Here is a 27,638-nt window from a genome sequence, read left to right as displayed (position 1 = left end):
TTCGTACTCGTGGGACAACAAATCGGCCGCAGACAGCATGGTCCACCTTTGAACGCCATGTGCAAGGTTCGTGAAAGCAATTGCGATGTCTAAAACCATGATGAGAGTGTAATTTTGGTTGGTGGACGACCTTATCGGGGCTTCCATGATTGCTATCTTCTTCAATCTCCCCGTGGTTCCATTGTACCAATTCAGGCGGTGGCCCGTTGCATGGCTGATCCCAATATTGGACAAAGGTTCTACTGGAAAAGTGTCACCGTTTTAAATGTTGTGCAAATTGATGTTGGTACCCTCCCGTACATATGCAAGCCAATCTCCACTGGCACCGAGCCTAACCTGTGAAACAGTGGGCAACGGGAGAATTAGGAAATGGACACGGAAGTAGTCTTTAGAATGCATTTACTACGTGATCAAACTCATCACTTACCTTCTCATCAGACAAAATCCGAGTGCCCCTCAAAGTCGGCATCTCAAGGGGCGTAAACTTGCAACTATGGCCACGCCGCGCTGGAGAGACCCCCAAGGAAACATCCTCGTGCGTTGCACGTAACATCAAGATGCATTTGTATGATTAGTTTATCTTGTGAGAGAAAAGGATGGATGAGGGAAGGCCTTATTTGCAAATGTGGAGAGGGGTGTGGGTATCTTTTTGCAAAATTGCCATAGTTTTCTTCCTATCCATCAGATATAAATCGGACGGCCTATATTGCAGGATGGCAGACACACCATCATCACCAACTCTGTTTTTTATAGGAGTAGTAGACTAGCAAGATGCCCGTGTGTTGCATGGAACATCAAGATGCATTTGTATGAGTAGTTTATCTTGTGGGAGAAAAGGATGAACGAGGGAAGGCCTTATTTCTAAATGTGGAGAGGGGTGTGGGTATATTTTTGCAGAATTGCCATAGTTTCCTTCCTCTCTGTCAGATATAAATCGGACGACCTATTGCAGGAAGGCAGGCACACCATCATCAACAACTCTATTTTTATAGGAGTAGAGATAGAGACTACTACTACCAATGTGCCGGCCCGTGCGTTGCAATGGATCCAAAGTAGTAGAATAATACTTGTTCACGGTCTTGAAATATAAACACTCTAGTTTTGATATACATATATCAGTAAAAATAAATCATGCTTCACTCAAAATATATTCCTCGGGCTGTTTCGATGAGGTGAGGGATGGGTGTGGCTGGTTTGAAGATAACAGGTTCTAAAAAAATTGGAGCTTTTTTTACATTTTGTAGAGTGGCACGGCATCTGGTGCACCTAAGCGTCTGAAAAAATTGAGTTTGGGTCGGTGGAACACCCTGCGGCAAGATGCCCGTGTGGGCTTCTTCTATAACTAGCAAGATTCTCGTGCATTACAGGGAACATGAAGATGCATTTTTTTACAAAACACCTGTTGTGGTTGACCCTTCCAGGAGTAATCCCATGTGTAAAAACTAATGATATCTCGAGAATTTTATCGGAAAAATGGTATCTTTGGAACAAGTTTTCTCTACTACTGCTCCTTGCAGTGAGCGGTATGCAATGCATGTGTCAGTAGACATGATAGCTTGTCCATGGAAGTTGAACCACGACGACCATCACATTTCTACCACTGCCACATGCGATTCCCACGACGCCGCTCCAACCCACGGCACGACGTCCCCTGACATGCGCCTCATCCCTCTCGGCCCCACCGCTCCTCTGCCTTTGTGTGCATGACATGCGGGCCAGCTGAACTGTGACGACCATCAAGTTTCTACCATAGCCACACCCGATTGGACGCGGTTTTCCTGCTCCGCTCCTGTGCTCCGATCCGTACTCCCGCACCATCGAATTTTCATTCAGCGGTTGTGACACATTTCATCCCGGGCATCAATCCTCAGCTGGAGTACTTATGTACTACAGGTAGTACCCTCCAGTGTGGCCATCTACGCCTCGTAACGCCTCGATACCCAGCTGTGGCACCCTCGGCAGGGCCACGTCACCACCGGGCGGTTCATCTCGAACGAGTGAGTCGCGAGCCATGCCACCAGCATGAGAATGACATGTGGGCCAGCCGCATTTAAGGTCCACATGTCATTGACTCATAGGCCGGTGCACTAAGCCACTGAAGGTCAATCCCGTGGGCCCCGAGAGGGAAATGTGACTCCTGCGGAAGGCCTTGTGGTGCTCCTGCAGTATGAACTCGTGCCAAACCTGGAATTTGTTTCTTACTACTACCAATGTGCCGGACCGTGCGTTGCAATGGATCCAAAGTATATCTATTTAGTGGAGTGCACTCTAAACACATTATCTAATTATTTTTCTCTAGCCTTTCCTAGCCATGCAACCAAGCCACATAAGCTTCATGGGTGCCCCCCGCATCATATTATTCATGCTATGTTGACTGAAAAAAAGATAAATCACCCAAAACAAGATCTTCCCATTTTTTGTTCCTACGATGTTGTGTCGTGCACATACCTAGTTGTATAGTGGTAGTACTAGTTGTAGTAAAACTTCGTACTATTAGTAGGAGTAGTAGTGTGGAATGGTCATACTCTATCAACGAGCCCCATATGACACCAAATTTCTTGGCTTCCGTGCTACAGCTAGATCTTCCCCTCCTCATTTCTGTTTTCCAACACGACGGGCGGGGTGCGATTTGCCAATAGTCGGTTTGCTCAACTACGATCCCACATGAAAGTGAAAATGCTAGGAAACACGCCTTCCCTAGCTATGTGGCGTGCCGGACGGGCCATGGAGTACTCCCGATTCCCGGGCATGTGGGGGTGCGATGCGAACGCGACATGCCTTTTCCTTTTACTAGCAACGTGCCCGTGCGTTGCGATGGATCCAAAGTAGTAGAATAGTAGTACTTGTTCACAAACTTGAAATAAAACACTCATGTTTTGATATACATATATACCACTAAAAATATATTACTTTTCACTCAAAATACATTTCTCAGGTTGTTTTTATGAGGTGAGGGAGGGATGTGGTTGCTTTCAAGGTAATAAGGGCTTTTTTGCAAATTGGAGCAGAGAACTGGGCTATTGTTGCAAAAATGCCACAACTTACCTCATAGCCGTTAGATGCAGATCTAATGGTCAGAAACGATGGATGTCAGACACACCACCATCACCAACTGACTCTTTTAAAGGAGTAGGAGTAGAGAAACATGTATAAATTGTAACATTTGGTTCTGCTCGGCACAATTGATAGATAGAAATAACGATTGGAAACGCTAGGGCGGGGCTTTTTCCGCCAGATAAGCAGGGTAGTAGCTAGGTTGGCGCATCATCGGTTTGGTCACATGCGGTCCGACATGTTCCAGTGTTTCTAGCAAGATGCCCGTGCGTTGCACGAAGTTGATGGAAAAGGTAAGCACAACTCATAAATTGACGGATGGAGTACTAGTTATAGTGATGCATATAATTAAGCAAAGGGACCACATATGTCTGTATTGACTGGAACGAGAATGCAATAGCACAATAAGAATTAAGGCCATGATGATGCGGTCGCAGTGGTGGTTACAGGAGGCAAGAAGAAAGATGCATCCATCAACATACGACCTCCTCCTCCTCAACTTAGTGTGCCGGGCTACCGACCGACGGATAAGGAGCGACGGCTTTTGTGGTGAGGTCAAGGTGCTTCTCAGCAAAGGCATCCAAGGCTTGCAGCCAGTTAAGGAAGGCCAACGTCGTAGCGTCCTCACTAGCCTCGTAGATACCTATGTACACAATTTTCTCGTACATGTGGATGTGTAGGTCAGCGAATTCTTGCAGGGTGAGGTGCCTCACGGAGAGTGCGACCTCCAGGTGGACATTCTTCGTGGCGTCGGCGGGCAGTCACAGGGTCAACAGTGCTTGAAAGAGGTTCCGGCCATTGAGGTCGATTAGGGTGGCAGGCAATGAGGAGCCCAGGCGCGAGGGCTGGAGCAGTACAGTGATGTTGTCCATGAGCTTCTTGACGATAGTGAACTTGTTGTTGGTAGCAACGATCATCGCTGCCATGGGTCTGGAGTGAGCACTTTTGCTCTTAGTGTAGGTGCTTAGGCAAATACTTAGGTGCGTATGATGTGGTAGATGCATTGGAATGGAGGGGCGCCTTTATATGAGTGCAAACTGCGTTGCATTCACATCGTGCTGCCTCTTTTCCCGGTCCTCCTCCCATTACTTCCCACATGCATTCACGATGCTAATTGAAGGAGGATGCATCATTGGCCATTTAACATTTTGGGAACCGCTACCCTCTCCCTCGTCTGCATTAAAGCCGTATCAGGAACTATGCCGCCTGCTGTCAAATCGAATAGTACCGCGCCGCCCGCTGCATGCCCAGCTGAACACGCCTCCTCGCCTCCATCAAACGCCTCCATTAAACCCGCATGCAAACGGGAAATCTACTTTGGCCACACGTCCATTCATGAGCAGGCCGGAAGTAAACGCAACACCGGCCGAGCTCCTCCCGTCCGCCCTTAGTTTAAATGAGGCCAAACGTCGACCAAGCTCCTACCGTCTGCCCTCTATTTAAACGAGGCCAGACAGACAACGAGCAAGAATTGCACCCCTCCGCCGCACCCCCATCTCCTACTTCACCTTTTTCTCCACTCTTCCGATGGCTTCCGAGGAGCCGTTCTCCGGCATACTACCTAGCTGGGTGGCCCGCCGAGCCCTCCAGATATAGGTGAGGCCGCTCGGTGCTTCACCAACCTCGCTTGGCCCAACGGAGCCAGTTGCTGCCCGAAGCCGACGCGTGGTTGATAACCCACAAGTATAGGGGTTCGTTTGTAGCCTTCTTTGATAAATAAGAGTGTCGATCCCAACGAGGAGCTAAAGGCAGAACAAATATTCCCTTAAGTTCTATCGACCACCGATACAACTCTACGCACACTTGACGTTTGCTTTATCGGAAACAAGTATGAAACTATTTTGTAGGTGTGATGCTAGAACTACTTTGCAAGAATAAAACTAGAAGTATTTTGCAAGATAATAAAAGTTAGGTGATTATAAAAAGGGTTTGTGTCAACAAGAAAGTTATTTGTCCCTAGGTAATCTCCCTAATAATAAAGCACGGATTGAGTCTCTAGGTTCACCGTCACAATGCGCTTTCTTTTTATGATTTTATGTTTTTAATTTAAATTCAAAACATATACGCGAGGTGGTACTAATTCGGGAACCACGTCGTGTGCATACCCCGTTTTGTCTATTGAACCCGCAGTCCATCCACCAACTAAAAAACTATTCGCTAGGGTATTCCTCCTCCGACTCCTCATCTGCGCCGCTGTGAGAGACGCCTCGGCCCGACCACCCGACTCCGCGCCTCCCGCCGGAGACCGGCAGCCGCCGATGAGGGCCACACCGGCGTTCCTGCTCAGCCCTGCTTCCTCCTCTTTCCACCCAGTTCCTCTCCTCTCTCCGCCCTCTGGTCAACAGCGACCACCCAAGCTCGCCCCTATCCATGACCCTCTCCTTCCGCCCAGCTTGGGCCCGTTGTCGGTCGTCCGTGGGCCGAGCGCCGCGCCTGCTCCTCAAGCTCCTCTTTCTGTGCCACCCCGCCTGCACTGCCCACCCACGCCTCCGGAGAAGTCATGGTTGCCTTCTGCCAAGCTGCTGGATCGATGGCCGGCCGCCGCCACGACCGACCTCAACCTTCTGGACGCGATGGGCAGCGGCCATGGGGGCAGCACCTCCGACCTCTCGCTCGCCGCCAGACAGGACCTTCGCCAACATCTCATTCATCCTGATATTCGTTGCCTTTGGCACGGCCACCACTGCTTGCCTTCCTTGGATCAAAGAATTATGAGCTCCCCCATACACGATTGAAGCGCCTACAGGTGTGTGTGTGTGTGTGTGTGTGTGTGTGTGTGTGTGTGTGTGTGTGTGTGTGTGTGTGTGTGTGTGTGTCTGTGTTTTAACTTTTGCTCACGCTTTTGTTTCTGAACACGTGAATTTCTCTTGCTGGAGTGTTTCATTGAAAAGGAATTTGGTTCTGAAGCTACTCTTGAAGCTTACGATCTGAAAAACACAGGGGAATTATTTTGCTCTATGTTGTGTTGGAGTTCCTGCCCAAGAGGTGGCAACAGTTCAGACTTCAGACTTAGTAAGCCATATGCTGATATCTCAGAAATAAATTAAATATCATAGGAAAGGAGCAGAAACCTTGACCGAATATAGAGTTGTGTTATACCTCGAAAAGATAGATGTGTTGATTTAGTTCACCTGTACTGAACATATTACTTGTCTGCTATGGCATGCATATTCAGAATCATGGGGTTAGGAAAGCAATGAAAGTTAGCAACGGAAGATTGTAGCCATGTCTGAACGGCTGGCTGCTACTGAAGCTCGTCCACCGTCTTCGCTTTGTTGAGATAAAAAGCCTCTTCACTCCTTCACTATGAGGTAATGAATCACTCAGACAGACAATGTGCATGTGTGTGTTTAGGCGAGAAGTTGTCCCTGTCTGAATTTTGCATGACAAGTTCTGCTGCTGCTGCTGCTGCAAAGGTTTCTTTAGGACCATCGACATGGCTGTTCATGTCAGGATTTCTATAGGAGCATCTACATTCAGAACAATATGTATGCATGTGAGAGAAAAAATATATTTTAAGATGTATGTTTTATCATATAGTTCAACCAGTACATATTTGTTTATGGATCATTCACATTTGGCAAGGTTTTACTCACACTACATTTCCAGCTATGCATGTGAATGCTTGGGAAGACACTACATGCATAGTTCACTTTTGTTCTGGTTCAATTCTATGTTTTTACTGACACTTTTCTACTGATAATGCTTTGCCATTAATTTGTGTCCCTGTTGATCTATTTTCCTCTTGGCATCCATCCACCATCATTGCCCCATGACCCGACTTGCTTTCCCAAATGCACAAACAAACATCTGTTCTGCATGCATGGCAAAATTTAGTTTCATTCAATGCCATCACATGATCCCCTTACAGTATGCGAACAAGGTTGTATTCCTTTGGTTCAGATGTGGCATTTTCTCACTCGATTGTTGATTAAATTTCCAAGCGAGCTATTTTAGTTAGATGCTCTAAAGGAAAATGAAGGGTCGTTCCAAGAGGTTAGTGTCAAATAAAAAAGTTCCAAAGAAATGTAGTGCAAAAGAATTTGTACAGCTTGTTTTATAGGATTAATTCACTCATACAAATAAGAGTGCCCCATAGAAAACAACTCAACCCTCTGAATTTTCCTTGAAAAGATTTTGAATCAATGAGACCCAAAGGTGGAATAAAATGATACCGTGGCCATAACTATTATCAAAATGTTTCTCAGATGTGGAAATATGGAGGGGAAGGATCCTCGACCGGAACGCCCATCAGACCGTGTCCCTTGATCAGAATCTCCATTAAATCCCGTCGCATTGCAACTTCCAGAGTAACGTTCAATGTCACCGGCAGAGGAAAATCATCCATGGAGCCATCCAATGCCGAGTTCGCCGGCGGAAGAAGATCATCCGTCGAGTCGTCCATCACCTAAGGCTGTTACACCAGAGGTATGTCTCCCTTGAAAGTTAATCAGCGATACAAGCCCCTGTTTCAGTTTGTTTTTTCTGAAAAATTGGTGCTACTTCCGATTGCTCTTAAGTTTCTGTTTTTTCCCCTTAGTTCTCTGTATGTTCATGTGCTTCCCATTGAATCTTCAGTTCTCAAACTCGTTGCAACTTGAAAGCAACCCTGATGCAGAACCTAGATGCCTACATTGATGTGTAAAAAAAGACTAATGACTTGCGTTTCAATTTGGGACATGCATGGATGCATGTGCTATCTACATCTACTCATCTTCAGGCCATACAATTCCAGAAAAGAAAGACTTTCGGCCATATGTGCTCGGATTAGCATCAAATAACTAACATGGAGTTGAATACTCAGATGTTACATTATAATAGCTTAAAAAGACACAAGCTTTAATGGCTTATTTTTAATCCATATGTTTCAGTAGCCGTCTAAAGAATCATGACAGCCTTCAGACTTTTACTTTGCTGGAGGCATTAAACCAACTACTTTATCTGTTTTTATGTATTTTGCACTATGTTTCAGCTAATCAGCAATACAAGCCCCTGTTTCACTTTATTTTTTTTGAAAAATTGGTGCTACTAGCCAATGATTGAACCAAGAAATTTCATGTTCCTGACTACATGTACCTGAACATGGTGGCTTGAACTTGGTTACAGTAATTCTTGGACATGATGCTAGAGTGATACCTTGCATCTTTCTCATAATAATGGTGCACTTGTCATACGTGTCAGGAGGCTTGACATGTGGTAGAATAAAACAAAGAATTCCTGCTAGCATCCATTCGCTAGCCTCGACAGTGAATTGCATAGTGAAACTCGTACTCCTAAATTTTTTCCATTGTACCAAGATGGTGGTGATCTGTATGTAGTATGTTAAATTTGTCGTGTTATGACCTTATCATGTCAAGAGTTTCTTTCGCCCCTATGGCTTGCAAAACTGAAACTATATATATTCACTTCGGCTTGATATTGTGACAAATGCCCGCGCATTAGTCTGCAAATATTGCCAATTCAGACTAAACCGTGTGTTGCAGGTTAGTCTGCAGAATACTGTATTTTTTAGGGGTTATTAAGAGTATTGTACATACTAAACTTGGAATTATATTATACTGTATATGTCAGAGTGCTATGTAGCACCTCCTATTTAGTCAGGCTACTGCAACAACATATATTTGATGTCCGGTTGCTGACAGAAGGTCCTCAGCCTGGTAGAAAAAGGTTGGTGTGAGCTTGGTTTAATTTGGTCTGGTTTTCATGTCTCTGCCGTGTGTGTGCGTGCAGGTGCCAGAGGCGTCTGATCGTGCTCAGGTGGAGTCCAAGGAGGTTCAGCTCTCAGACATGCCAGCAATCACTCTCGATGACACTCACGTGCAGATTGTAAGTTTCCCCTCAGTCCCGATATATTGATGTGAGACATGCTGTATTTACATCATATTGCTAGAAACGCATGCAAATTGCATAATTTGTTATACATGTCGCTTATTGGACCTCAAGAATAGAGTTGACACCTTATACACGGGGTTAGTTTGTTCCTTTTTCTATTGTCCTGATTATATTCCATCACAGATTGAGAAACAAAAAGTGGTCAAGGACTCAAGTTCCAGAGACTAATTAATTTGTGCATAATATATTTGATATGTTCTGACCCATAACAAAAATAGTGTTCTTCATATTTGATAGTCTGTTAGCTGTTATGTGATAGTTTGTGAGCTATTCCTTTGATGTATCTATACTGTGATGTGGTTTACAGGGTTAGACTGGATATGTCTTCTTTTCGTTCTGCATCCAAAATAGCCATAATGATGCAAGTACTTTAGACACGTATCTGTAATGAAACTGGTGCAGATGGTGCTTTGTTACTTGGAAACCAAAAAGGACATAGAGGAAGTGTGCACATATAAGAAAAGTATGTCTTCCCATAAACTAAAACATCAAGGTTATACAAATAGAGAAAATGAACCAGTGGCCATCAAGGTGAAAGTAAACAAACTTAGGATTTGGTTGTTTATCCGATCCATAAGTAGGCAAGCAAGGGTAATTTATGTTAAACCAGTACTGTAGAAATGCTGCTAGACTAGAGGTGGTGGTCACTGGTGACGTGAAGTGGTAATTTATGCAATAAAATCCCAACTGTAAACTGACTATGATGTACTACCTCTGTTTCAACTGATTCCACCGATAGTGCTTCTAACGGTTGGAGGTTTGCCTTTTATTTTTGTCATGACCGTGGAAAGTGGATGACATCAATGAACTGAACATTGCATAGGATTTTGATAACTGATCTTCAACATCTACTCCAGTTTCTGAGTGTTTTGAATCAATTGTGCCCGAACCAGATAATCAGATAGATCGTGATCCATTGCAATCACCTCCATCCCCATCTAACTTAACATTATCTCATGTTTTTTCATTACATGATGTTAAGGAACCAGATTCACATAAAGAGATCAAAGTTGATGAGACATATGATTATCTCCCACAAGGTATTTGTTTCATTTATTATGTGTACTTTCGTATTCAATATATTCATAAATTATGATCAGGAAAATCCAAAGAAAAACTGATATGTCAAATAGTATCAATTCATCTCGAAATGTCAAATGACTCAAATTTCTGATTCCACTTTTGACATCTAAACGCACAACTAACATTATTTTGCTACCAATATGCTTGTGTAGGGAGCTCAATTGGGTGAAGGTGATTTGTCAAAGAGAATTCTATCAGCCAACAGTTAATAGGCAGTGAGCAGGGAGACAATGAACATGTAGAGCTGGAGTTTTTTTAGAAAATAAAGCTGGAGTTTGGTTTGTACTTAACAAGTTCTTCACCACATGTAAATTCTTTTGGAGCTTCCAAGGATATACATTTTTTGGGTTGCCAATTATAAGAGGTAATGGAGTGCTTTAAAATTTAATGTTTGTGGGTTCTTTTTGTGTGGGTTCTGACGTGATAATATTGTCAAAATTTGCAAGCACTACCGAGTCATGTACTCTGTTGATCAATAGTTATTTTATAGTTGTTTGTCGTTGGTTTTATGTGTTTCCTCTTTTGCTTTTACTATGACAAGTGTAGATTGAGTTTCTATACAAACAAAAATATTACAAATGAAATATACTATTCCAAAAAATGTTCATCACCATAAAAATGATTCCATTTTAATAAATATTCTAATTTTTTTTTAAAACACCTTCTCAAAATAAATATATATTTGTGTTTTCTGAACAACAAAAAATTGATCAAAAGACTATTCCATACACAACTACTCTTTCATCGGAGAGCTGAAATGGGTCATGACAAACATTGCTAGAGTATGTCTAAATTTCATGGTCCAAAAAGAAGTACTTAGTGTAACCTTATTTTTGAAGTTTGCAAAAATTGAATTAAAAAAAGTGTTGCGTAATGGTGTGTGGAGCAAGTTATATTTAATATTTCGCTCGGTGCAACGCACGGGCATTTGTACTAGTCGATAATAAGTACCGGTAATCATTCTTATAATTTTATATGATGGAGAGGCATGAGCTAACATACTTTCTCTACTTGGATTATATGCACTTATGATTGGACTCCTAGCAAGCATCCGCAACTACTAAATACCATTAAGGTCGTGAAACCCAACCATAGCATTAAGTGCCAAGTCCTCTTTAATCCCATACGTCATACCCCACTTACTCGGGTTTAAGCTTCTGTCACTCTCGCAACCCACCATAAGCGGACCATGAGCATATTGCAACACCCTATAGCGGGGCCCTCACGTTTGCGTGAGAACGGAGGGCAACGTAGGACAACACCATAAATAAAATATACAATCATACCAACCAAGATCACGATTAACCCATAGGACAAAACGGATCTACTCAAACATCATAGGATAACCATAGATCATTGGGAAATAATATATGGAGTTGAGCACCATGTTTAAGTAGAGATTACAGCGGGGATAAGAGGTGTTACACCACTGCATAGAGGGGGATAAAGTTGGTGTTGACGGTAGCAAGATTTTTTATGTAGATCGTCGTCCCGATCCTTGCCCCGGCGGCACTCCGGCGCCACCGGGAGAGAGGGGGAGAGAGCCCCCTCCTTCTTCTCGTTCATTGCCCCCCTAGATGGGAGGAGAGTTCCCCTCTGGTCCATGGCCTCCATGGCGGCAAAGGGGCGGGAGCCCCTCCGATCTCTGTTCTTTTCTGTTTCGCGTTCTCAGATCTGGCCGAAAACCATTTCTTATATTCCGGGAGATCCGTAACTCCGATTGCGCTGAGATTTTAACACGATTTTTTTTCTAGATATAAGCTTCCTTGCGCCCGAAGTAGAGGTCCAACTGACATCTGAGGAGGGCACAACCCACCACCACGCGCCAGGGGCCTCTAGCACACCCTGGTGTCTTGTGGGCTGTGTGGGCCTCCGTTTGCGGTGATTCCAACTCCCAAAAATCACATATATTCCAAAATAATTCTCCATAAAATTTTATTGCATTTGGACTTCGTTTGATATGGATTTTTTGCGAAACAAAAAACATGCAAAAAACAGGAACTGGCACTGGGCACTGGATCAATAGGTTAGTCCAATAAATCATATAAAAAGTTGCCAAAAGTATGTAAAAGTCTATAATATTGGCATGAAATAATCAAAAATTATAGATACGACAGAGACATATCAGCATCCCCAAGCTTAATTTCTGCTCGTCCTCGAGTAGGTAAATGATAAAAAAGATAATTTTTGATGTGGAATGCTACCTAGCATAAACTTGATCATATATCTAATCATGGCATGTATATTAAGATATAGGTGCTTCAAACCAATAGTCTATAATTTGACATAAAGACATCAATACTCTGTCATCCCAACAAACAATCATGTCTTTCAAAATATCAACGCTAAAGGAAGTTATCCCTAAAAAATCATATAGTCTTGTCATGCTCTGTCTTCTTAACACAAAGTATTTATCATGCACAACCCCAATGACAAGCCGAGCAATTGGTTCATACTTTTTAACGTGCTTCAGCTTTTTCAACCCTCACGCAATACATGAGCGCGAGCCATGGATATAGCACTACGGGTGGAATAGAGTATGATGATAGGGGTAAATATAAAGAAGATAAAAAGTAAGAAAGTCTCACGCCGATGAGGCTAACCAATGGGCTATGGAGATGCCCATCAATCGGTATCAATGAGAGGAGTAGGGATTGTCATGCAACAGATGCACTAAGAGCTATAAGTGTATGAAAGCTCAATATGAAAACTATGTGGGTGTGCATCTAATCCTATAATGATAAATTCCCAATAGTATATGAAAGTGACAACATAGGAGACTCTCCATATGAAAAACATGGTGCTACTTTGAAGCACAAGTGTGGTAAAGGATACTAACAATGCCCCTTCTCTCTTTGTTTACTTTTTCTTTTTCTTTTTTTTCTTTTTCTCTCATTTTCCGGAGTCTCATCCCGACTTGTGGGGGAATCATAGTCTCCATCATCCTTTCCTCACCGGGGCGCTGCTCTAAAAATGAATAATGATGATCATCACACTTCTATTTACTTATAACTCAAAAGAAATAAAAATTACAACTCGATACCTATGACAAAGTATGACTCTATATGAATGCCTCTGGCATGTACGAGGATGTGCAATGATCTAGCGTAACATGTATGAAAAATGATGAACGGGGGTTGAGCCTGCTATATGATCATGCAAAGCAATATGACAATGAATGCTCAAGTCATCAAACGGAACCGGTGGAAGTTGCATGACAATATATCTCGGAATGGCCATGGAAAAGCCATAATAGATAGTTATGATGGTTGTTTTGAGGAAGATATAATAAGGCTTATGTGTTATAAAGTGTATCATATCACGGGGTTTGGATGCACCTGCGAAGTTTGCATCACGTCTCGATGTGAGAAAGGGCAATGCACGGTACCATAGAGGCTAGCAAATTGCGGAAAGGTAAGACTGTGTATAATCCATGGACTCACATTAGTCATAAAGAACTCATAGGCCTCCTTTGGTTCATAGGGTAGGAAAATCGTAGGAATAGGAAATTCATAGGAAATGAGATGACATGTATCTCAAATCCTATGAGTAGGAATAGGAAAGGAGATGCCCTTTGATTCACATCATAGGATTTTTTTTTTTCATTGAGTCTAGGCCGATGTTTATTTTAATATGAAATGTGAGGGATATGAAGAATTCCTCCATAGGAATAGGATTCCATTCCTACAAACCAAAGGGCTCTGATGTAATTTTTCCTATAGAAATCCTATCCTATGAAATTCCTACAAGATTCCTCTAAACCAAATGAGGCCATATACTTATTGCAAAAGTTCATTAGCCCTCGAAGCAAAGTACTACTACGCATGCCCCTAGGGGGGATAGATTGGTAGGAAAAGACCATCGCTCGTCCCCGACCGCCACTCATAAGGAAGACAATCAATAATAAATCATGCTCCAACTTCATAGCATAACGAGAGACTATACATGCATGCTTCGGGAATCACAAACCTTAACACCAATATTCTTACTAAACACAACCATTTACTAGTACCCCCCACATATTCCATCTCTATATCGCAAAACTATTGCGAGGAATCAAACATATCATATTCAATGATCATAAGTTTTATGTAGGATTTTATGACTAACCATGCATTTGACCAATTCCTGTTGACTCTCTAAATAGATCTAAGTGAAGCATGAGAGTCTAATTCTTTCTACAAAATACCATGCTCTAAGAAATATAATTGAAGCAAAAGATCATTCTGCAAATAACGGTTTTCTATGTGAAGAGAAACAGACAATCCAAACTTCAAATGATATAAGTGAAACACATGAAGCATTCTATAAAGCCATACTCAAAAGATATAAGTGAAGTGCAATGAGCATTCTATAAATCAACTATGGACTATCTCATACCAGCATGGTGCATAAAAGAAAAATTAAAACTAAATACAAAATACGCTCCAAGATTTGCAGAAATCACATGAACGAAACGAATCCGAAAACATACTGATATTTGTTGAAGAAAGATGGGATGCCTTTAGGGGCATCCCCAAGCTTAGACGCTTGAGTCTCCTTCAATATTTACTTGGGGTGCCTTGGGCAACCCCAAGCTTGATCTCTTGCATCTCCTCCTTCTCCTCACATCGAGACCTCCTCGATCTTCGAACACTTCATCCACACAAAACTTAACCGAACTTTTAGTGGTGGGGTTAGTGAATGTGGCAATGAAATCCCATCATGTACTGCTGTAAAATTATTGTATAATTATAAACAAACATTACCCACTGTATACTATCACAATTCTATGGCCCCAAGTCAAGGAGGCTTTAACAAGAATTCAAACATACGCAAATAATGAAGCTATAATAGCGATATGTGAAAACAGGATAGTCTGTAAATATTTGAACATCCACCGTACTTCTGTAACTCTAAAATTTCTAAAAAATTAGGAAAAAATAAAAATTTTGTATATAAAGATAGTACAAAAAGTTCCAGAACTGTTTGACATTCCAGTAAAAAAATGTAAAATCGAGCACTACAGCCAAAGTTTCTGTTTTGCACCGCACAAACCAACAAGCAATTTAATCATCCTAAAGGAAAACCTTCGCACATTATTTTTTATAATACAACGGAATTGTACAAATGGATAATTATTTTTGTTGAAAAGTTTCTCTAATTAAGATTCACAAAGTTTCCATGGGCATGAACAAAGTTCAAGGCTAGCTCCCGCTTCCACGGTGCTCGTCTATCTCATTTTCACTTTTCTTGTTGTGAAGTTTTAAGTTCCCCTCTATATTTTTTGTTTTTAAACTTTATAAAAGCACTCAAAAGAATTAAATGACTCTAGAACTTCCGGGTTGTCTCCCTGGCAGCACTTCCTTTAAAGCCATTAAGCTAGGCATAAAGTGCTCAAGTAATGGATCCACCCGGATCCCAAGGTATATCAAAGACAATTTTAATTAACAATGATTTGGCATTTAGTAGTGAGTAAAAAGCAACATATATCATGCAATGACGAAGTATAACTCTCTTACTATGCATCGGCATGTCATACAAGAACAATTCATGCACATCAAGTAAAGGCCAATACATAGCATAAGCAGTTTCTTGCAATTTTATCGTGTTGGAAACATAGAGAGGTGGAGATATAGTTCCTTGATACGTCTCCATTGTATCTATAACTTTTTATTGTTCCATGTTGTTATATTATCAACCTTGGATGTTTTATAATCATTTTATAGCATTTTTTGCTACTAACCTATTGACATAGTGCCAAGTGCGAGTTCCTTAACCTATTGACATCGCAGAAAATCAATATCAGACGGAGTCCAAATGCCACGAAACTTTACGGGGAATTTTTATGGGCTAAAAGGAACACAACGGGCCCTGGCTGCGCCTGGGGGGTGCCCCGAGGGAGGCACAACCCACCAAGGCGCGCCAGGAGGCCCAGGCGCGCCCTGGTGGGTTGTGCCCACCTCGGGTGCCCCCGGACCGCCTCTTTGCTCTATAAATGCCCCAATATTTCTAGAACCCTAGGGGACTCGACGAAATATTCATCCAGCCACCGCAAAGTCCAGAACCACCAGATCAAATCTAGACACCATCTCGGATGGGGTTCACCACCTCCATTGGTGCCTCTCCGATGATGCGTGAGAAGTTCTTTGTAGACCTTCGGGTCCGTAGTTAGTAGCTAGATGGATTCATCTCTCTCTCTCGCTCTCTCTCTCTCTCTTGATTCTCAATACAATGTTCTCTTAGAGATCCATATGATGTAACTCTTTTGCGTTGTGTTTGTTGGGATCGATGAACGTTGAGTTTATGATCAGATCTATCTTTTTATATCCACGCAAGTATTTGAGTTTCTTTGATCTGTTTTTATGAATGATCTCTTATAGCCTCATATTTCTTAGACATTTGGGTTTTGTTTAGCCAACTTGATCTATTTATCTTGCAATGGGAAGAGGTGCTTTGTAGTGGGTTCGACCTTACGATGCTTGATCCCAGTGACAGAAAGGGAACCAACACATATGTATCGTTGGTACTAAGGATAAAACGATGGGGTCTATCTCTACATAGATAGATCTTGTCTAAATCATGTCATCATTCTTATTGCATTACTCCGTTTCTCCATGAACTTAATACACTAGATGCATGCTGGATAGCGGTCGATGTGTGGAGTAAAAGTAGTAGATGCAGGCAGGAGTCGGTCTACTAATCTTGGACGTGATGCCTATATAATGATCATTGCCTGGATATCGTCATGAGTATTTGAAGTTATATCAATTGCCCAATAATAATTTGTTCACCCACCGCTTTGCTATTTTTCTCAAGAGAATCCACTAGTGAAACCTACGGCCCCCAGGTCTCTTTCTCATATTATTTGCCTTTGCGATCTATTTTCCTTTGCGTTTATTTTCAGATCTACTAAACCAAAAACCCAAAAATATCTTGCTGCAATTTATTCTTATTTATTTATTTGGCATTCGATCTATCAATCTACTACAAATTTACCTCATGTCCGTTTGCCTACCTTGAGGCGCCGTACCCCGGAAGGGATTGACAACCCCTTTAACACGTCGGGTTGCGAGGCTTTGTTATCTGTGTGAAGGTGATGTTTATGCTGTGTTGCTTGGTTCTCCTACTGGTTCGATAAGCTTGGTTTCATATCTGAGGGAAATACCTACCAAAGATGTGCTGCATCATCCCTTCCTCTTTGGGGAAATACCGACGTAGCTTCAAGCGACATCAAAAGGAATTTCTGGCGCTGTTGCCGAGGAGGATCTTCAACATATACCAGGTTCCTAATCACAAATCTCATCTTCTTGCAATTTACATTATTTGCCATTTGCCTCTCGTTTTCCTCTCCCCCAATTCACAAAAAATGACGTTTTATTCACCCCTCTTTTCCGTTCGCCGTTTTCTTGCCGGATCTGTTTTTGTGAGCGTTCTTGTTTGCATAGTCATGATGCCTCAAATAAAATATTATGATTTTCCTTACCCCAATATTTTTCTTGAAATTGAGAAAAGTACTAAGGAATATATGACTACACATTTTTATCATAATAAGTATTTTACCGAAGAACTTAAGGAACACTCTGTTGTGCTTGATGCTATAACAAAACAACTTGATGATATTAGTAGAGAAGTTTGCAATCTCCAACCTAAGTATGCTTTTGCTGAAAGTTTGCTAGGAAAAATATCCAATGCACAAGCTACTCTAGTAAATCAAATGGCTGCTAAACCAATCTCATTGGAGGATAAAAATGATGAAGATCCTAAAATGATTGGTGTTTCTTCTGTTGATTACTTGTTTAGTAAAATTAATATTGATGAAAAAGGGACTGGAGAACAGTCAACTTTAGGTAGAAGGCGTCCCAATATTTCATAGGGTGAAAATCTTGTTGAGAAAATTGATAAAAGTGGGTTTGAAGAGGTCAAAACTTTAGCTAGTGATGTACCCACTCTTTTGGATTACAAATACTTTAATTATGATAGTTGCTCTTTGATTGATTGTATTTCTTTGTTGCAATCCATGATAAATTCACCCCATGTTTATGAACAAAATAAAGCTTTTACTAAACATATTGTTGATGCTATGATGAAAGCTTTAGAAGAAATGTTGGAATTAGAAGTTTCAATTCCTAGAAAATTGCATGATGAGTGGGAACCTACTATCAAAGTCAAGATTAAAAATTATGAGTGTTCTGCTTTGTGTGACTTGGGTGCTAGTGTTTCTACTATTCCAAAATTTTCATGTGATGTGCTTGGTCTTACCGATCTTGAATCGTGTTCTTTGAATTTGCACTCGGTGGATTCTACTATTAAAAAGCCTATGGGAAGAATTAATGATGTTCTTATTCTTGAAAATAGGAATTATGTGCCCATAGATTTTATTGTTCTTGATATTGATTGCAATTCGCCTTATCCAATTATTCTTGGTAGACCGTTTTTACGCACTATCAGTATCGTGATTGATATGAAAGAAGGCAATATTAATTTCCAATTTCTGTTGAGGAAAGGTATGGAACACTTTCCTAGAAGTAGAATTAGGCCACCATATGAATCAATCATGAGGGAATTTTATGGATCTCGAACCAAAGATGACAAAACATAGATCCATGCTTTATGTGTAGCTAAGGGCGTAAAACTATAGCGCTTGTTGGGAGGCAGCCCAATGAATAAAATTTATTTTTGCTTTTTGCTTCCTATTTTTGTGTGTTAGCACAATTATGCTACTGTTATGATTGTGTTTTTTATGTTTTAATTAGTGTTTGCGCCAAGTAAAGCCTTTACGATCTTCTTGGGTGATAGTTGTTTGATCTTGCTGAAAAAACAGAAACTTTTATGCTGACAAAATTAATTTTACTTTTTTACCAGAGAGCGATAAAATACCCATTCCACTTGCAGTAGATCAATATATAAATTGCTCAGGTCGTCCTAATTTTTCAGAATTTTTGGAGTTACAGAAGTATTCGAAATAGTTAGATTGCTACACACTGTTCTGTTTTGACAGATTCTGTTTTCTTTGTGTTGTGTGCTTATTTTGATGGCTCTATGGTTTTCTTTGATGATTTTTTGATATAGAAAAGTTGGAATGCAGTAGATATAATACAAGAACAAAATATGAATTGGTTTAATACATCACCTATAGTAGTGATTTATTATTCTTATACTAACGGATCTCACGAAGGTTTTGTTGAGTTTTGTGTGATTGAAGTTTTCAAGTTTTGGGTTATCTTATGATGGATGAAGGAATAAGGAGTAGAAGAGCCTAAGCTTGGGGATGCCCCGGCATCCCAAGATATTATCAAAAAATGAGCAACCAACTAAGCTTGGGGATGCCCCGAGTGGCATCCCCTCTTTCTTCTAACGACCATCGGTATTTTACTCGAAACTATATTTTTATTCGTCACATACTATGTGTTTTGCTTGGAGCGTCTTGTATGATATGAGTCTTTGCTTGTTTTATTTTGTGTTTTAAGTCTTTATTCCTTGTTGGACACACATATTTGAGCGAGCCAAAATTATGTCATGACTTGTTAGAATTGCTCTCTATGCCTCACTTAATTTTTTATGAGCAATGGACTTGCTCTAGTGCTTCACTTATATATTTTTTGAGCATGGTGTGCTTAGTATTTTTGAAGAAATGCTCTCTTGCTTCACTTAGATTTATTGGAGAGTTTAAAATTTTCAAGAAATACTCTCTTGCTTCACTTAAATTAATTTGAGAGAAAGAAATATTATGCTCATGATCTTCACTTATATTTGTTTGAGCTTGTCAAAAGCAACACATGAAAATTAGTTCCAAAGTGATAGATATCCAAGAAGGATATAATAAAAACTTTAATGAAGATCACTGGAAAAAATAAACTTGAATCTTAGTAATAGTTTTGAGATATGATGATGTGATATATGAGTCATCTTGATGAGTAATTATGCTTTAGTAAGAATATTGGTGTTAAGGTTTGTGATTCCCTATGTAAGCACGAAAGTCAATAGTTATGCAATGAAATTATATCCTACTTATGGTGCATTGTTCGGTGCTAGTTATGCTTAATGCTTGCTTATGAGCTTATTTGTTTCTTAGTTGGTCGCTTCCCAATCTTTTGCTAGCCTTCATTTTGCACTAAGTATGATCACTACTTGTGCATCCAAAAACCTTTAACCCAGTTTTGCCACATGAGTCCACTATATCTACCTATATGCGGTATTATTTTGCCATTCTAAGCAAATTTGCATGTGCCATCTCTAATTTTCAAAAATAAACTTCTCTTTTGTGTGTTTGTTTCGCTCACGGAGCGGTGAGGGGTGGCTAGTATTTTCCATGCTAGATGTGTTATTCTCAAGATGAGTGTTTATTCACTTGTCATTGCACAAGAGTAAGGAAAAGGTATTAGGGATGCCCAGTCCCGAAATGCAAAAATTAATTTACTTTATGTTGTCAAATAATAAATTCCTTGGAAAGAGTTGGTATGGAGGGCACCCATGGATACGGTTAGCCATGGAAAGTGAAAGTATGGTGGAAAAAGGAATAACCTTTATTTCTCTGTTTGGGAACCGCCTATGATATATCTATGCATGGAAAGTATTGGGAACTCTAAGTCGTTTTCGTTGGTGGGATGGATACACCTCCCAAAATGTGTTTCTCTCTAAGTTTTCCATTTTGAGCTCGGGCACCTCTATAAATCCGTACTTCCCTCTGAAGGGCCTTTCTTTTACTTTATGCAATTTTTATTTTGAATCCGAGTCTCCATCTTCTCTTATATAAGCACCAACTAGGAGGCAACATGATCGTACTTGAGTATTGTACATAGCTAACATGTGAGTGTGTTTCATGAATGGATCAATGGTTGAGCATGATGGGCTAGGGATAGCTTATTTTAGCGTTGATATTTTGAAAGAAATGGTTGCTTGTCGATATGCTTGAGTATTTAAATTATCATGTCAAAACTAGACTATTGCTTTGAACAATATAAAACTCCAAATGTCCATGCTATAAAGAAAGAAATATGATATGACATGTTAGGCAGCATTCCACATCAAACATTCTGTTTTTATCACTTCCCTACTCGAGGACGAGTAGGAGTTAAGCTTGGGGATGCTGATACGTCTCCAATGTATCTATAATTTCTGATTGTTCCATGCTGTTATATTATCAATCTTGGATGTTTTATAATCATTTTATAGTCATTTTATATCATTTTTGGTACTAACCTATTGACATAGTGCCAAGTGTCAGTTGCTCTTTTTTCTATGTTTTTTACATCACAGAAAATCAATATCAGATGGAGTCCAAATGCCATGAAACTTTACAGAGAATTTTTATGGGCCAAAAGGAACACAACGGGCCCTGGCTGTGCCCGGGGGGTGCCCCGAGGGAGGCACAACCCATCAGGGCACGCCAGGAGGCCCAAGCACGCCCTGGTGAGTTGTGCCCACCTCGGGTGCCCCCGGGACCGCCTCTTTGCTCTATAAATACCCCAATATTTCCAGAACCCTAGGGGAGTCGACGAAATATTCATCCAGCCGCCGCAGAGTCCAGAACCACCAGATCCAATCTAGAAACCATCTCGGATGTGGTTCACCACCTCCATTGGTGCCTCTCCGATGATGCGTGAGTAGTTCTTTGTAGACCTTCGGGTCCGTAGTTAGTAGCTAGATGGCTTCATCTCTCTCTCTTGATTCTCATACAATGGTTTCTTGGAGATCCATATGATGTAACTCTTTTGTGGTGTGTTTGTTGGGATCGATGAACTTTGAGTTTATGATCAGATCTATCTTTTTATATCCATGAAAGTATTTTAGTTTCTTTGATCTCTTTTATGCATGATCTCTTATAGCCTCATATTTCTTTTCCGATATTTCGGTTTTGTTTGGCCAACTTGATCTATTTATCTTGCAATGGGAAGAGGTGTGTTGTAGTGGGTTCGATCTTACGGTGCTTGCCCAGTGACAGAAAGGGAACCAACATGTATGTATCGTTGCTACTAAGGATAAAACGATGGGGTCTATCTCTATATCGATAGATCTTGTCTACATCATGTCATCGTTCTTATTGCATTACTCCATTTCTCCATGAACTTAATACACTAGATGCATGCTAGATAGCGGTCGATGTGTGGAGCAATAGTAGTAGATGCAGGCAGGAGTCAGTCTACTAATCTTGGATGTGATGCCTATATAATGATCATTTCCTGGATATCGTCATGAGTACTTGAAGTTCTATCAATTGCCCAACAGTAATTTGTTCACCCACCGCTTTGCTATTTTTCTCGAGAGAAGCCACTAGTGAAACCTACGACCCCCGGGTCTATTTCTCATATTATTTGCCTTTGCGATCTATTTTCCTTTGCATTTATTTTCAGATCTACTAAACCAAAAACCCAAGAATATCTTGCTGCAATTTATTCTTAATTATTTATTTGTCATTCTATCTATCAATCTACTACAAATTTACCTCACGTCGGTTTGCCTATCTTGAGGCGTCGTACCTCAGAAGGGATTGACAACCCCTTTAACACGTCGGGTTGCGAGGATTTGTTATCTGTGTGCAGGTGTTGTTTACGTTGTGTTGCTTGGTTCTCGTACTAGTTCCATAACCTTGGTTTCATATCTGCGGGAAATACCTACCGCACTATGTTGCATCATCCCTTCCTCTTTAGGGAAATACCGACGTAGCTTCAAGCGACATCATTCCTCTCTCATAATAATTGCAAGTAGGAGCAGCAAGCACATGCATATTATATTCATCAAAATCATCAAGTGCAACGGGAAAAGGCAACCCATCAATGTAATCCTTAATAAGAACAAACTTCTCTGATATAGTGTAGTTTGGAGAATTCAGAAAGATAATAGGACTATCATGTGTGGGTGCAATAGCAACAATTTCATTCTTAACATAAGGAACTATAGCAAGTTCATCTCCATAAGCATAATTTATATTAGCATCATGGACACAAGCATCAAGTTCATCAAAAAGGGATATTTTAAAAGAATCAACGGGATCATAGCAATCATCATAGCATTCATCCTTCGATAAGAATGAAGGAGCATTAAACAATGTATGGGATAAAGAGTTACACTTATTAGAAGGTGGGCACGGGTGATGAATCCACTCTTCCTCCTTTTGTTCTTCGCTCTCCTCCTCATCTTTTTCATCCAATGAGTTCACAGTTTCATCATTTTCTTCTTACGTAGACTCCTACAAAATGTTAGTCTCTTCTTGGAGAGCGGAGTTATTCTCAATAAACACATCAATATCGGAATTGTATTTATAATTATCATAGCAATATTTAAGGATAGCAAAATTTTCAGGTCTATAAACTGAATCATCAAAATCTTCAAACTTCTTAAACAAAGATTCAATTTCATAAGAACCTTTAAAAGCAACAAATTCTTCTATTCATTCCACATCATAGTAATCATATATACCATTAGCATAAGAAGCCAAGGTTTCATTATCATTAAATTTGCATGAAAAGGGAAGATGTGGAGCATTCATTCTAGAGCAACAAGTATAATCATGTCTCAAGCATAGATCCCGAGCATACCAATCCAACATATAATTTGATCCCATAAAATTTTCCCTTTTTGTGTCAACCGATAATCCCTAAAGTATACACGTTGATCCAATGTTACTCCTATTATATAGTTGAATGGGGTTTTCTCAGGATTATCAAAGTAGTGCATAATATCTTTTACATAACGAGCATCGAGGGTTTTAGGAGGTTCCCCATCTCCATGAGTAGCAAGTACCACTAATTTTTGGGTGTTTCGTGTTCCATATCCATAACTAAAGATAGAGAACAACTTAGAACAAGAAATAAAAATTACTTAGTGATAAAGCAAACAAGCATACACGAGAATATTTACCCCATGCTATTGCTCCCCGGCAACGGCGCCCAAAAAAGGTCTTGATAACCCACAAGTATAGGGGATCGTTTGTAGCCTTCTTCGATAAATAAGAGTGTCGAACCCAACGTGGAGCTAAATGGAGAACAAATATTCCCTCAAGTTCTATCGACCACCGATACAACTCTGCGCACACTTGAGATTGCTTTATCGGAAACAAGTATGAAACTATTTTGTAGGTGTGATGCTAGAACTACTTTGCAAGAATAAAACTAGAAGTATTTTGCAAGATAATAAAAGTTAGGTGATTTGAAAAAGGGTTTGTGTCAACAAGAAAGTTATTTGTCCCTAGGCAATCGATAACAAGTACCGATAATCATTCTTGTAATTTTATATGAGGGAGAGGCATGAGCTAACATACTTTCTCTACTTGGATCATATGCACTTATGATTGGACGCCTAGCAAGCATTCACAACTACTAAAGATCATTAAGGTCATGAAACCCAACCATAGCAGTAAGTGTCAAGTCCTCTTTACTCCCATACGTCATACCCCACTTACTCGGGTTTAAGCTTTTGTCACTCTCGCAACCTACCATAAGCGAACCATGAACATATTGCAACACCCTATAGTGGGGGCCCCTCACATTTGCACAACAACATAGATAAAATATACAATCAAACCGACCAAGATCACAATTAACCCACAGGACAAAACAGATCTACTCAAACATCATAGGATAACCATAGATCATTGGGAAATAATATATGGAGTTGAGCACCATGTTTAAGTAGAGATTACAGTGGGGAAAAGAGGTGTTACACCACTACATAGAGGGGGAGAAAGTTGGTGTTGACGATAGCAAGATTGTTGATGTAGATCGCCGTCCCGATCCTTGCCCCGGCGTCACTCCGGCGCCACCGGGAGAGAGGGGGGGAGAGCCCCCCTCCTTCTTATTCTTCCTTGGCCTCCCCCCTGGATGGGAGGAGAGTTCCCCCTCTGGCCCATGGCCTCCATGGAGGCAGAGGGGCGGGATCCCCTCCAAGATTGGATCTCCCTGTTTGTTCTCTTCTGTTTCGCGTTCTCAGATCTGACCGAAAACCGTTTCTTATATTCCGGGAGATCCGTAACTCCAATTGCGCTGAGATTTGAACACAATTTTTTTCCGGATATAAGCTTCCTTGCACCCGAAGTAGAGCTCCAACCGACGTTCGAGGAGGGCACAACCCACCACCACGCGCCAGGGGCCTCTGGCGGGCCCTGGTGTCTTGTGGGCTCTGTGGGCCTCCGTTTGTGGGGATTTCAACTCCCAAAAATAACATATATTCCAAAATAATTCTCCATAAAATTTTATTCCATTTGGACTTCGTTTGATATGGATTTTCTGCGAGACAAAAAACATGCAATAAACAGGAACTGACACTAGGCACTGGATCAATAGGTTAGTCCAATAAATCATATAAAAAGTTGCCAAAAGTATGCAAAAGTTGTATAATATTGGCATGAAACAATCAAAAATTATAGATACAATGGAGATGTATCAGTGGTTCAGCAACTCGCCGCTCCAGTTCAGGTCGATGAGGAGTGGCGAATTGCTCCACGCCGGCACGGCGGTGAGCACAACAGCATGGGCGTCATCGCTACCGCATCATACCACGCCACCAGTGTCTGCGGTGACCGCACCTCCCGTGTCTGTGGGTGCGCCTCCCGTGCCTGCAGCAGCGCCATGCAGGCAGAGACAGAAGCCAGGTGCGTGGAGAGCAATGAGTCGGTGGCCAGCTTCTCCGTGTCCGCGGCCATCATCGAGGAGAAGTAGAACACGGGAGGCTGCCACCACTTGGGTCCCATGAAGGCCACCGCTGAGGCGACGACTTCGTATTCAGGTGGTTACTTTGCTGCTTCATCTCTTCCGAGGACCTTCATTGACCTCGCAAGTGTCTGCCGGACATGAGGAAGACAATGGGATCCACGGACGACCATTTAGATTAGGTACTGTATTAATTATACCACGAGAGCCGGATTAGCACCGCTTAGTTCATGTAAATGTAATGAAATCCATCATGTTTATATGAAGATCCGACTTTTTTATACAAAATCCTTCAGGCTTATATGAAATCAGCCCGTGTTTGCACGAATTTCCTCTGGTTGGTTAGAGTTTTGAAAATGTATGCCGCTGGCGTTTGATGTCGTCCTCCGTGGAAGGAAGCGGGAGGAAATTTGTCGGCTGCCGTTGGAGATGCTCTTATGCTGGAAATAATAGAGTCACATCCAATCCATTTGAGTTAATTGCATGTATGATTCTCCCTCTATAAAAAGTTAATTGCATGTACAGTGTACACGTGACTTGCAGGGTCGTTGTAGCTTCGTACAGAAAGTTAAAAAGAAATAAGTCCATCCTTAATCTTGTATTCTAAGTACTTTGTGGGCTCCACTGTCAGTACAGTAGCGAAAGAAGTATATATTAAATAATATGTAATATAAAAATCTAAAGTTAAAGACAGGATTCAAAGTTAGGTCATCACGTTGCGAGCATCCGACGCTAACCAGTCCAACACATTTTCGTCGAGGACCATGCTGGAGATATATCTCCATGTCTACTCTTAGACTCCCTCTGTTCCTAAATATTTGTCTTTTTCAGATTTCAAATGGACTACCACATACGAAAGTGCATGTAGACATATTTTAGAGTGTAGATTCACTCATTTTGCTCCGTATGTAGTCACTTGTTGAAATCTCTAAATAGACAAATATTTAGGAACAGAGGGAGTAGAAAACAGTTGGTGATGATCGTGTGCCAGCCATCCTGCAATATAGGCCGTCGGATTTATATCTAACGGATAGGAAGGAAACTATGTTAATTTTGCAAAAAGATACCCACACCCCTCACCACGTTTGCAAATAAGGCCTTCCCTCGTTCATCCTTTTCTCTCACAAGATAAACTACTCATGCAAATGCATCTTGATGTTCCGTGCAATGCACGGGCATCTAGCTAGTTTCTTTTAAAATAGTTACTGTGATAATTGGGTTGAAGTGATATATTTTATGTCTGCCCCGAATGATTTCAGATTCACTACATAGTAATAAAGAAAAGGTTGCCTTGTTAATTAACAGAAAATAGGGTGAAAACTATCACATGAGGCCGGTAAAAAAAGGCACACTGGGTTCAGCGCATTGTCACTACAGTTGTGCGCGCGCGAGAAGTCTACATATCGAGGGGGCTACGGAGAGAAAGACGTATCGAGTGTGTCTGAGCGAGGGACAGAGACACAATGTTTGAGAGAGAAACCAATTGATAGATTAAGATCAGATCGAGTTGTCACCCTTCTGTTGTCATTGTTGGGGGTGGGGAGGGGGAGGGAGAGAAAGACATATCGAGAGTGTGCACGGTAGGCACAGAGGCACAACTAGCGAGTGTGTGTGTATGTGTGTGTGTTTGAGAGAGAAGAAATAGATAGATTACTATCAAGATCGAGGTGCCAACCTACTCCTTCAGTGTCGGGTAGTGTGTGTGTGTGTGTGTGTTTGAGAGAGAATCCAGTAGATAGATTAGTATCAAGATCGAGGTGTTACCCTACTCCTTTGGTGTCGGGAAGTGTGTGGGTGTGGGTGTGGGGGGGGGGGCAGTGACACTTAGATATAGGGAGAAGGAGTTTGTGTGACACATATCTATATTAAGGGATAGGTAGATAGCATGTGTGCGAGGCATACTTGAAGCATCACGTAGATAAACAAACGGTGTGCATGCAAGTGCCAGAAAAAATGAAGCGAGAAACAATGTCTACGCGTGCG

General features: G+C 41.2%; 1 protein-coding gene across 2 annotated transcripts; it reads left to right on the top strand.

Annotated features, from left to right (window-relative positions):
* The first annotated feature begins 5,172 nt into the window (after positions 1 to 5,172).
* LOC147991178 (uncharacterized) lies at positions 5,173 to 10,531 on the top strand. 2 transcript variants are annotated; one of them, XM_087520998.1, is made up of 7 exons: positions 5,173 to 5,800; positions 5,995 to 6,066; positions 6,230 to 6,365; positions 7,263 to 7,482; positions 8,785 to 8,880; positions 9,929 to 9,986; positions 10,182 to 10,531. In XM_087520998.1, the coding sequence occupies exons 4-7, from the start codon at positions 7,375 to 7,377 to the stop codon at positions 10,196 to 10,198; spliced, it is 279 nt and encodes a 92-aa protein (XP_087377124.1). In that variant the 5' UTR covers positions 5,173 to 5,800; positions 5,995 to 6,066; positions 6,230 to 6,365; positions 7,263 to 7,374; the 3' UTR covers positions 10,199 to 10,531. The 2 variants fall into 2 exon arrangements, with proteins under 2 accessions (XP_087377124.1, XP_087377127.1); XM_087521001.1 differs by lacking the exon at positions 5,173 to 5,800 and having other exon boundaries at positions 5,826 to 6,066.
* The last annotated feature ends 17,107 nt before the right edge of the window (positions 10,532 to 27,638 follow it).

The sequence above is a fragment of the Triticum urartu genome, chromosome 1A (assembly GCF_056163025.1).
Source record: "Triticum urartu cultivar PI428250 chromosome 1A, HENAU_Tu73, whole genome shotgun sequence".
Taxonomy (NCBI): Eukaryota; Viridiplantae; Streptophyta; class Magnoliopsida; order Poales; family Poaceae; genus Triticum; species Triticum urartu.
Note: the sequence above shows the minus strand (reverse complement) of the source record. Positions and strands in the feature narration are given on the sequence as shown.